Raw genomic sequence first — 12796 nt, forward strand, 5'->3', positions numbered from 1 at the left:
TATTCTAACTTAGCTTTCATTAAGAATTATATACTTTAAGAAGTCCTCCCAATGGGGCAAAACGACGCTTGAGTATAAGAATGGATTGCAAATACCCCAAATGGTTAAAACGATCTCTTTAGTCCAGTAGACTGAGCAATCTCCGAAGACCGCCTAGGTTCCAGGCTCAAACCGCCAGAATTTTGGACGGCTGTAAACTTGGTTTGGGGCAATCACGGTTGTGATTGATTGACTTGGGAACTCATCATACTCCTAAAAGTATTAAAAGTCCCCAAGTCAATCAATCAAGTTTTTGAAACCAACCACACAGCCGCCCTGGGGCAAAAAAACCAGCTGGTTTGTTAGTTAACGCATGAAATTAAAAAGTTAGGCAAAATTCAAGCATACATATATAACAAATGAAAGAAAATCAAAAATCGCAAAAATTGAAGCAAATTTAACAAAACCGACTCAGTCGACAATTTCATAAAATAAAGCCTGACCAAAAGGCTAGGTGAGTGATTTTCAAACCGGATCCACATCCAGAAAATAAAGATGGTTGAAATTACATTCAAATACTCGGCTCACAGGCCGGAAATACAAACGGCTCTTGGCCGAGAGAGAAATCTAATCCTTCTAAGTCTGCTGCTGCGGGGGCACCGGCTGGTCTTGGCCGGAGGGGAGCTCGCCTTCAGTTTGACCTGGTTGAACTTGGTTAGAGTCAACCAGGGCCTTTTCATCCTGCTGCTCCTCAAGCTCCTCTTCCACTTCATCAGAGATGATTCCAGCCCACTCCTTGAACGGAGCCGGCGCCGCCAGGCCTAGGGTCTAGGCATCGTACACCTCAGTGGCATACTGATATCTCAAGTTAAAGAACTCCAGTCGGTGTTCAGATTAATGAGCTGCCATGCCATTTTCATGCATGCGCTCCTCGCAGTCTCTCCGTTCTCCGCAACCAGCCGGTCTTGCTCCTTTGCAAGCTCAGCCTTGTGGTCTGTCTGCATCTACGCCATCTCAACTTGGAGCCGACTGACGTCTTCCCTAAGCTTGGTATTCTCTTGGTCAGCCCCCTCCAATGCCTTGAGGTCTGACTTGGCATTATTGAGTTCAAGCTCAAGATCAAACGCCTTGTTATCAGTCGTCTCAACAGCAGCCGTGAGCTCCTTAATTAGTTCCTCTTATTTCATCTCTCGGGCTTTAGACTTTATATCATTCAAATTGTTTCTATATTGAGATGAGTTTATGGTATGGGTCGCCCTGGCACAAGCGTCTCTTACCTCCTCTTGCTTCTTTCTAAACGGGACTTTGAGCCCGTCCACCCTCAACATCGCCTACAAAACACAGCTGGAGGGGTAGATAATATACTGTTAAAATCAGGCATTTGAAAGAAAGCTAAGTTACCTCAGCTAGCAAGGCGAGGATGCAGTCAAAGTTGACCTGCTACAGCCCGGGAACTCGATCTTTTTCTGACTGGGTGAGGGTCCTCAGCATCCGTTTGGAGTACTGCTGGAGGTTTGTGCACCTTTGAGAGAGATATACACCAGAAGAAGGATGTGGTGAGAAAGCAGCAAAAGCGGCACCTATATTGTGCTGGCTGCCAGACGAATCTCCCATTTGGGTAGCTTGAGATTTGACTCGCATATGCCCAAGCGGCCATGGGAGTTTGAAACAGTCGTTCATACCTTGGTTTTTAGACTGAGGGGTCTCTCCACCCATAGGCGCTACAGAATCGATTGTAGCACCGAGTGGCTTGCCAATCTTCGACGTCCTGGGAACGTCCGACTCGTTGTCAACCAGCTCAGTGCTAAGACTGAGCGCTTTCAGACCTTCCGTACCTTTGCCTCCAGTTGTTGGTCTGTTTTGTACAGGCGGCAGGAATTACCTTCCTCACTTTGTAAGGGGTTTTTGCCAAGTTCATCAGCATTCCGCTTGAGCATTTTGGAGATGGATCGTGGAACGTGTTTGCTCCCCTCCTGAAATTGGAACAAATGGGTTACAACCGGGTAACAACTGTCTGATGTCTATAAAAGTTCACACAAGGGATGCAGGTGGAGGCATTCTAGGCCGCCAGTTGGGCCCTCTTCTTCTCAAGCTGATCTTTCCGTATCTGGACCGCAGACTAGGTAGGCGTCTTTTTAGCATCCACCATTTCTAGACCTTTTTCTGCAAAAAGAAACAGGTTGATTAGACAAAGCAGAAATCACAATAATAGAAACGGCAACAGAACGCCGGCTAAATGATTAACGTACGTCTCTAAAACATGGTACTAAGACCACAGGTGGAGAGGAACGCCTCATCCTTGAGCCAGTTCGGATGGGGTACCCAATTCTTGGGCACTATTATTTCCGAGTCATCGTCTAGGGGTGTAGTTGTGGTTTTGAAAAACTCCAGCTCCCTTGTTTTAGCCCAAGCCTTCTCAGGAACGTGTGGAAGGGCACACTTCTTCCCTAAGAGAGCCGACTTCTTGTTGTACCGGCGGAGGAAGCGGTTGTGTCGCAAAGATGGGGAAAAGACTAAATAAAACTTGCTCTTCCAGTTGGTCCACTTGGACGGCTTGTCTAGAGTCATCATGTATTCCGGGAGTGTGGTCAGAGTATACCATGCCCCCCAGCCGCCTGGGGCCTGGCTCATGTAATGCATATGAGCGAACGCCTCAAAGCTGGGCATAAGATTTTGCATCTCGCAGGCGGCGATATAGCTCAGAATGTTCACCAATGAGTTGGGTGTGAGTCGCCATCTCCTAACTCATAACCCCTCAAGATGGCCCTAATTCCTTTGTGGAGGGGGAAGCAGAGGTCGACTTTGAAAGCCGCCTCATAGCAGCCAAAATAGTTGTCGTCATGGTCAATATCGTCCTCCCAGACAACTGTCGCCTTTACAGGCGGCACAATTATTTCCCAACCTTCCCCATTGGGCACTTGTCCCTAAAAGCTTCGAAGCTAGCTTCCAGGGTAATTCTATCCCTGGCGGACATGCGTGTCTCCGTTGGGTTGGTCATAGACGGCCCCTTTGATGACTCACCCTCCTGGAAGTCGGCATCCGCTTGTAAGGAGCTTGATGCCTCAGAATCAGATCGTTGGACGACCTCTTCTCAGTCTTCCTGTTCAGATTCGTTTTGCGCACTAGGGGCAGAGACAGATCCCTAATCGTCTGTCTCATTTAAAATTCCATCACTAGGAGTAATGGGGGCACCCGGAGGAGTCTGCCTTTTGCTCATCCAGCCTATCATATTCCTCAGATGGCTTAACCTCATCAGCCGGCACTTCCAAAGTGTGCCTTCTATGTCTCGCCTTTGTAGCCATCTATTTGACCATCGCAGAGACGGTCGGATTTGGGGATGAGCAAGACAGATCCAAACACCCAGAGATGGCACCCCCAGTCCTAGACTCAGCCGTACCAGAAGACCAGCTGGTTATTGACCTAGGTTGTGCCGTGTGTGCTGATGGTGAATCCATTTATTGAAAGCTATATAGATATACAAACGGTAAAAGCTTAAAAGAGTTGAGAAGGGGAGAGACGGTTACCTTAATGTAGCTTGCTAAAATGAGTCTCAAGTGTTGACCGGCTGTGTCGACGAAAATAGCAGACGGAAGTTTTTGTGGAAGTTACGGTAGGTGGCAACCAGAGTCTCTCTCTCTAGAATTATCTCTTTCTCTCTCTAGACTTTTTCAAATGTCAAAGATGAGGGAGGAAGGGGGGGGGGGGGGGTAAATGCTTATTTATAGAGGAGTAAAACGGGGGCATCCCGTAATTTCCTTAGAAGGTGAACAGTTAAAAACTATTCACCACTTCCAGAGTGACACATGTCACAGGCGCCACGCTACGTCACCCTGTGAGGGGCAAATGATTTGGGTAAAAATATCTATGCTACGTGGCCCACTCAGAAAGGGACACGTGTCACCCCAAGATAGGTCCAATAAGGGCCACTCACCAGCTAACACGTGGCACCCCAAATCAGCAAAGGAAAAAGGCGGCCTTCAGAGCTCAATTCCCGAGAAAGCCGCAAAGCGGCACAGCCCATTAAATCTAGGTCAAAATGACCTAGATAGGGGCACATTTTCCAATGACCCTATAAATAGGGAGATTTACCCTAGGGGACACGTTCATTTATTGCAAACACTAAATTCTCTCACATTGGAGAAAACACCTGATCTCGGAATCCGAGAAGATCACACTTTACCTTTTTCGCACCTTTTTACATTCTTCAACCGGTTCTAACTTGATCGTTGTAGGCGGAGCTTCTACCACCCGGAGTCTCCGTTGTTTTGCAGGTACAAGTGCCCAGAATCCAGACTTAGTGACGTAACTCTCCCGAGGGACACAGAAAACCCTGAAACAAGTGGCATAGATGATGTAGGTCTTAGTGGTGGTATGTTTATATGTTGGTTTTCTCTGTTGGGGTTAGTTCCTGTATATAGGTCTCATAATGTTTTTCTCTGTAAATTGGTGTAAGGAGATGAAATAAAACATGTAATGTTTGTGTATGGTTCGCCTTATATTTCTTTATCGTGCCGAGGCATGGAACTTGATAAGCAATTTTCTTAAGGATATTCCAAACGTAATACTTATTGTGATTTTAATCAAGTCAAATACCTCTCAGATAGGAAGTAATTTTTCAATCCCGGGACAGATGGATTTTATTAGGTGGCGTACAGGGTTTGATTTAGTGGATATTCCGTTTTCTGGTCCTAAATACACTTGGACGAATAATAGGACTGATCTTGATCCTATTTTTGAAAGCTGGACAGAGCTTACGCCTCCTCTTCTTGGTTTATCAACTACCCTAACACCAAAGTTCTACATGAACCAATATTGTTTTTAGACCTTGCTGATATTATCCTTTCGGATATATTGAATTCAAGACCCGTGAAACGGCCTTATAGGGTTGAGAACTGGTGTTAGTCTGCTTCAGAGATTCGAGATCTAATACACTCTGCTTTCTCCTTATTTTTCCCGGGTTCGCCAATGTTTTCTTTGTCTCGAAAGCTGGTAGTGACTAGAGCACGACTGCTTACCTGGTGTATTTCTCATAAGAAGGCTTAGGGGATAAATTGGAAATCCTTGGTTTTTGAAGTCCATCAAGCTTCTCTTTCTTTGTCTTCTCGCATGGATCGTTGTTTTTTTTATCACTACTAAGGATGAGAAAGTTGCATAAGCACAAGCTGCCTTTCTTTTCTGGCGACAATGTGAAATGGTTAAATGGGATTCTTTGGGTGATTTCGACTCTCACCTCCTTTTTTCCTTAGTTCAGGCATGATCGCGGAAGAATAAAATATATGGTCTGCGAGATTCAAATGGTGTTTGGCATTGTGACTTTGACCGTATTGCGTCTTTATCTTTGGATTTTTATAAGGATCTCTATTCGGTCTCAGCCTACTTTTCCTCACAAAGCTCTGAATGGTGGGACAACCTACAATTGTCATCTCTCTCTTTGGAACATCAATAGTCGCTCATGGCTCCTTTTAGTGATTCAGATATTCAGACAACAATTTTTGTCATTAATGACAATAAATCTCGTGGTCCTAATGGATTTTCTTCTGCTTTTTTCAAGACTCACTAGTCTACTATTGGCCCGTCGGTGGTTTTGGTTGTTCAGCATTTCTTTGCTCATGGTTACATGTTAAAAGAATGGAATCATACTTTTCTTGCCTTACTTCCAAAAGTGGATAATCCCGAACTAATTTCTCAATTTCGGGCAATCGATCTTTGCAACGTGATTTATAAATGTAATGCAAATTATCTCGCTCACTGGTTAGCTTCGCTTAGTTTTGCCGAGTTTGGTGGCTGATATTCAGAATGCGTTTGTTCCAGGTTGTCTTTTATCGGATAACGTACTAATTGCCCATGAAGTTATTTCTTTTATGAATAACTCCAAGGCGAAAAAGAGATTTTATGCAGCCATCAAATTAGACATGAACAAGGCATATGATAGGGTTCTTTAGGATTTTTTGTTTCGGATATTACAGGTTTACGGGTTTCCACCATATTGGATACACATCATTCGTCAGTGTGTTTTGACAGTCTCTTATCAGGTGCTGGTCAACGGAAATCCTTCATCGGCTTTTCAACCTCAGTGTGGTCTCTGCCAGGGAGATCCTCTCTGTTCTTATTTATTTGTTCTTTGTATAGAGGCCCTCTCAGCCATGCTTTGAAAAGCCGAAAGGGAGTCTCTCATTACATTTGCCTCGGCGGCTGAACAGCTTCAACTCTGCCCTTCTTACTCGTTAGTGCTGGTGCATTCACCATCATCCTCACCTTTTAGTCTAAAAGCTTCATACTACTAAGTACCCTTCCCTTTGCTCTTTTCAAACTCGAATGATTCCTCGTTCCTCTTGGGGTTGCCGCAGTCTTCTGACGAGTCTGTCTGCTCTAGCGGGGGTATTGCTTAAAAGGTTGGTTCCGACTCTCATGTTCGGATTCTTGAGGACCAGTGGGTTCCTGAGGAGCCTGTTGTTTTTCGCAATGATTCTGGTGTGTCGGATTATCCGACACATGTTTCTTCTATCATTAATCCGCGTTCTTACGCGTGGGACTCGACTTCTATTCATCTGCTTTTTTTTTACATTTCTACGGCGCTCCGTATTTTGGCTTTGGAGCGGCCTCATCGGCCGATGGACGATTTTGTCTACTAGAAATTTTCTAGAGATGAATCTTTTTCCACCAAATCGGCTTACGCAATGTTTCTTAGCCAATCGGACATTTCCAGTGTCATAGGTGTAGTCCCTGCTTCTTAATGGAAGCACTTCTGGGGTTTGCCTCCTCTGCCAAAGTTGCAGTGTTTTTGTTGGAAATTAATCAATAATGCTTTACCTCTTTCTGGGACTTTGCAGCTTAGGGGAATTCTGGTGGATCCAACCTGTGTCTTTTTCCATTAAGATCGGGAAACGTCGGACCATTTATTTCGGGATTGTCCAGTCACTTCTCATCTTTGGGCTTCTACTCCGACAACTTTTTTTCCTTCCCTTCTACATAACAAACCTTTTGTTGATTGGTTAGTCGATACGATTTTCTAAGTATAGGTCTTCTAGAAATTGGGCTGGCTTGGTTTCTTTTGTTTCCTTCTGTGGGCTGTCTGGCTTTCGCGTAATAAAAAAAAAATTCAAGCAGGCCATGTTTTCTATGGGTCCTTCTCGTGGAAATCGCATAGCCTCCAGGTCTTGTTGCTTAAAGGGTTTCCCTTCGTCTTCCTTTGATGTTTGCATTCTCTTTGATGGAGCTTGATCTGCTCAGGACTGTAGTGCAGGGGAAGGTTGGATTTTTAGAGAGGTTTTTTCATATTCTGTGTTAGGATGTTGCTCAAAGGCTTGTCACTCCTCTTCTGCTCTCCAGTCAGAATTACAAGCTTGTTTATGAGCATTACGAGCTACTGATCGTTGAGGCATTCAGCGATTTCTTATCTACACTGATTGTTCGACTTTACTTTCTCTACTTCAAGATGAGCGTGACAGGTATATTTCATGTTTGTGGCTGATTCAAGACATTCGGACAATTCTTTTGCCGTTTTTAGTTTGTGAGCTTCATAAGGTTCCTCGTCAATGGGTTGCTCCGGCTCACTGGCTAGCGGTTGAGGCTCGTCGGCGGCGTTTGCTCTTTTGGTCTCTTTAGTCTTTTTTTTGTTGTTGTGTGTTTTCTTTTTAAGGGCTTCTTGTCAAAAAAAAAAAAAAATACATACTCCCTCCGTTTTTAAATACTTGCTCCATTTCTCCATGCGCGTAGTTTTAGGAGAAATTAGAGAAAGTAAGGAAATATGGAAGTAGTGGGGTAGATGGAATATAAAAAGCAAAAGTAGTTGAGAGAATTGGAGGAGAGAAAACATGAAATTAATAAAATATAATTTATGTTGGATCCACTAGTTGAGAGAAATGAATTAAATATTATAAAAGCTTTCCAAGTAAGGAAATGGAGCAAGTATTTAAAAATAGTATTTAAAAATGGCCGGAAATAGAAAGTGACCCAAGTGTTTAAAAACGGAGGGAGTATTAATGAACACACTATCCAAATGAACATATATAATTTTGTAAACACTTATGTATTGTCAGACTCGTTGTTTTTTGTCTCCGTAATACCTTCTTCATTCTAGAAAAATACTTCCTCCGTTTTTTATTAGATGCATCACTTTCGATAAATAGAAGTTTCAATTTAACATGCATCACTTTCTTTTTTAGTTAATAAGTTATCTTTATCTCTCTCCTATCACATATTCACATGGGCCCTCTTTATTTTTAATTTCTATCTCTCTCTACTCCAAAAATTGTTTAGGAGTCAAAAGTGATCGATGCATCGAAATAAAAACGGAGGAAGTATCACAAATGATAGCAGAGATTTTAATTATTTTTTAGCAACCATAAGTATAATCAGAGTAGCATGATTACATTTCAGAACATATAATTGCAAAAAAAAAGAAAAAAAAAGAACAAAAAAAAAACTAGAAAAAACTAGGGTTTATACATAAAATTGTTCCAAAATAAACAAACTACTTACAGTTTTGTAGATTGTTGTTGCAATTGAAGAATTTTTTTTTTTTTTTTGCTAATGTAAGACATTTGGAGTATTTGTAGTAATTTTCTACTAATTTAGTGTGACAATTTTGAGATTGATGGTTTTAATGAGAGAGAAAATGCAGAGAAATTGATGAAGATCGAGGAAGGTTGAAGAGAGAGAAATATATTCGAAATGACAACTTTTGTTTTTCTTTTCTTTTTTTTTAAATGTATTTATATGTGTGATTGGGGCGGTTAATTTGGAGTATTGCGGTTAATGGTGTAAATGGGTACTTACTGTAGTTAGTGGTGGGATGAGGTTAAACACATCGTTTTGAAAGGGGTGTAGGACTAGTGCTATTCAATTTCGAATATCGGGTCGGAGGAATTGCGATCCGTCTTCGATCCGAATTTTTCGGATTGAATAATCGGGTTTTCGGATTGGGTCCCCGGATTTTCGAGTCGAGTAGTTGAAATTTTCGTAAAAATTCTGATCCGTATCCTAACTAAGAACTCGAAGTTTTTTTCGAATATCAATCCGAAATATTCGAAACCTTAAAATCAGATTGGATACCCAAAATTTTGGGTCAGGTCATCGGAATTTTGAATCGGATATTTTTTAACACCCGTAATGTAGGTAGTTCTACTTACTCCGTAGGGTATAGGCGTTAAGAATTAAGGTTTAGCATAACTCAAATCTAAATCAAATCCAACTTAACTCGATTAGACCCAACTAAACTTAACACAATCACCCGAATTGACACCTCAATTCAAAGCGGTGAATGCTAATCCCTTGTTTTAAGCTTAACTAGCAATCCAACTTTTATGCATCTATATAAAGTTGAAGCTAAAGAAAACCCTTCTTCTCTCTTTCATTTCTCATCTCGACTATTCATTCTCTTCTGCCGTTCTCTCTCTCTTTCTCTCTCCTCCCACAACACTCTCAAACACAGTATAACAATGGCGTCAGTAGATCCCGAGCATAGAGACGAAGAGCACGCTCCCGCCGAAGAAGAAGACACCGGTGCCCAAATTGCCCCCATCGTTAAGCTTGAAGAGGTCGCCATCACCACTGGTGAAGAAGACGAAGACGCCCTCCTCGATCTGTAATATTTGCTCTCTCTTTTTCTCACTTCTTTATCATTTTTATTGATTTATTGTTTGAATTTTGCCACAATCATAGGTTTATTTTGCCCTGATTTAGGGTTTTGTGTTGTTTTTAATTGGGTGCGCTTGAATTGTTGTTTTCAATTCTTAATTTCTGTGCATTTATTGATCTAATCTTTGAATTTTGCCACTAATTTAGGGATATTTTCGGCTTTCTAGGGTTTTTTGGTGTTTTATTATTTCTAATTGTTTGTGTTTTGGAATTGTTATTAGAAAAGCGAAGCTTTACAGATTTGATAAAGAAGGAAATCAATGGAAAGAGAGGGGTACTGGTACAGTTAAGTTTCTAAAGCATAAGGTTTCTGGGAAAGTTCGATTGGTTATGCGGCAATCCAAGACTCTTAAGATCTGTGCTAATCATCTGAGTATGTTACTTTATTTTTATCATTTGTTAATTGTTCTGGGTTTTTGTTTTTCTTGTATAATTATTGTGTGAAGTTGCTTGAATTTATGAGTTTTTTCTATGAATGATCAATTTTTATTTGTAGTTATTGCGGGTATGACGGTTCAGGAGCATGCCGGGAATGAGAAATCTTGTGTGTGGGTTGCTAGTGATTATGCTGATGGAGAGTTGAAGGAGGAGATGTTCTGTATCCGATTCGCATCGATTGAGAGTGAGTAAATTTGGTTTAATTGTTTTTTACTCCGTATTTACATGCCTGTTTACTACTCTGTGCCAATGGTCCAATATTATTCTTGTGATTCTTCATCTGTATTAATTGATACTGTGAGTGTTCTTGATTGGGAGTATTTCCGGGTATTAGTTGATTAGTGAATTTGTTATTTGTTGTTATATCTCTTATCATGTCTAATGTCTTGCATCTATTGAGAGAAGCTGCTTTTTCTTGCTGTTTTGTGGGTATCTTGAATTTTTTTCTTTGTATATGTTTATGGCATTTATTGCAAGTTGGATATTATGAGGGTAATCTGAACTCTGAGCTTGTATTTCTCAAAAAAAAACCTTTGAACTTATATCCTAAAGTATAGGAATATAGAATGATGAATCAGGGGCTTTATTCATTTGACCAAGCTCAAGGATTTTGAGTTTTCTATTGTCTAGTTCTTATGTTAAAATTACATAATCATTGTTTGCCTGTTTGGGTAATTTAATGAACCTATATAAAAAAAAATAGCATAAATTGTGAGTACTTGTGTTTTGGGTTTAACTTAGTGAGTTACAAATTAGAAATAACTTAGTGAGATACAAATTAATTGGACTCCATAACAGAAGAATTGATGCTTGTTTTATTATCTTGTTGGTGAAATTCCTTTTTGCTGTTGGATCACATATCTAACTGATGGAAAGTGTTTATCAGTTGGAATTTTTTTAGAGATATCTTGATCATGATGTATTTACATTGGTTGGCAACGAATAGGCTACAGTGCTACACTTTAACATGCTTAAATATTAGCTGTAAAGTTGATTTGTGCTCGCAACATTATTATGTGATACTTTATCTATTTTGTTTTAGTTGCAACCTTTGCTTTGTGAGGGACTTAACTTAACTACCTTTGATTGCACTAAATCTCTGATTTATAATTAAAAGTTATCAATTGAAATTTGTTAGATTTGTCTCAATGTGTCTTCAAATCATCAACTTTTTACAGTTTTTATTAATACGTAATTAGAGATATCAAAGGTCCTTTTGCATTGATGTCCATAAATTATCAAACATTGCGATTAATCTAGAAACAGATATAGTATGAATTCGTCATATCTTATCTCTATTATCTTTCATATGTTTTAGCCTCATTGGTTCTGATTTGTTGTTGATAGGCTGCATCATTTTTAGATTTTCTTAAGCCCATGTATATGGTTCTTCATCGATCAATATTTATCAGCAGTATATATTTTTTTTTGAAGGATATCAGCAGTATATAGAGAACAAGTGAAAGTGCTTCTTTTCTGGGTTTCCTACTATTTTGTACTTGTATATAGAATAATTATGACCTCTATAGCATACTTTGGACATATACATCCTTCTCTTGGATGTGGTGTTTTTCATTGTATAGTAATGTTTTGAGGGGCCAACTTTGTCTAACCCTAACATAGTTAAGCAGAAAGTTTTCATTTGTTTTATTTCATATTGGTGATTACTGTTTCTTGGCTGCTTGTTCTAGCTTGAGCTTTTGGATATATACATATTTGTGGACTGTGTAATTTGATTTTATTTTGAGCAACAATCACAGTTTGCCAAGTCTAAATTTGTTTTCCTTTCCATTTCTCTATATTTCTTGTGATGATTATGTTATTGGGTAAAAATTTGGGTTGTTTTATAGTTGTCATAGACTATGCATTTGATTATCATTAATTATATTGTATTCTGTGCAATTTTTCTTGTTTTGGCTGGTTATAAGATGAAATACTGATTGTTTTAAAGTAGTCCGGACTTTGTATATTTAGGATTTTCCTTGTACATAATTATTAATCATGTTACTGTTTTATGATCAGATAACAAATCCTTCATGGAGATGTTCCAAGAGGTTGCTGAATCACAAAAGAAGCAGGAAGAGAACACAGACGCTTCTGAGACTGCTCAAGCTCTTGAGAAGCTGAGTGTTGGAGAAGAGAAAAGCAATGACAAAGCCTCAGAGGAAGAAGCTGCTCCTGCCAAGGAAGAGGCTGCTCCTGCCAAAGAAGAAGCTTCTCCAGCTAAAGAAGCAGCTGCACCAGCAGAGGTGACAGAAACCGAGGCTAAGAAGGATGATGTGGAGAAGAAGGGTGAGGATTCCAGCGCTTGATTTTAGTGTATACCAATTTTCATCGGTACCACCACATCAATCATTGCATAGTATTTCAAGCTCCTTGGCTGTGCTTTATTGGGCGCAAATATTTTGGTAGTAATTATTTTGGTCAGCATCTATTCTTGGGACCAAATGGGTCGTCTTTCAGTAGAGTCTGTTGGTGTTTGGTCTTTGTCTATTTGGGTGTCGAGGAATCTTTATTGATTTTAATCTGGGTATTTTATGTTGAGGCGCTTAGAAAGTGTTTTTTTTTCTTATTTACTTAAATTTGTACTAGGTGTGTTGGCGTGTTTTTGGCTGTCCGTGTATGAAAATGCTCTACAAAAAAAGTTTTTTGTTCAAGGTCTCACAATCTGCTTATGCAAGGTTTAGCTTATATCTATATCTACGTCTTTATATTGATATACTTCAAATGAAACCCTCCA

General features: G+C 40.2%; 1 protein-coding gene across 1 annotated transcript; it reads left to right on the forward strand.

Annotated features, from left to right (window-relative positions):
* The first annotated feature begins 9314 nt into the window (after positions 1 to 9314).
* LOC110711827 (ran-binding protein 1 homolog b-like) lies at positions 9315 to 12775 on the forward strand. The gene is made up of 4 exons (XM_021890257.1): positions 9315 to 9565; positions 9840 to 9991; positions 10115 to 10240; positions 12079 to 12775. The coding sequence occupies exons 1-4, from the start codon at positions 9420 to 9422 to the stop codon at positions 12366 to 12368; spliced, it is 714 nt and encodes a 237-aa protein (XP_021745949.1). The 5' UTR covers positions 9315 to 9419; the 3' UTR covers positions 12369 to 12775.
* Positions 12776 to 12796: the final 21 nt, after the last annotated feature.

The sequence above is a fragment of the Chenopodium quinoa genome, unplaced genomic scaffold, assembly GCF_001683475.1.
Source record: "Chenopodium quinoa cultivar QQ74 unplaced genomic scaffold, ASM168347v1, whole genome shotgun sequence".
Taxonomy (NCBI): Eukaryota; Viridiplantae; Streptophyta; class Magnoliopsida; order Caryophyllales; family Amaranthaceae; genus Chenopodium; species Chenopodium quinoa.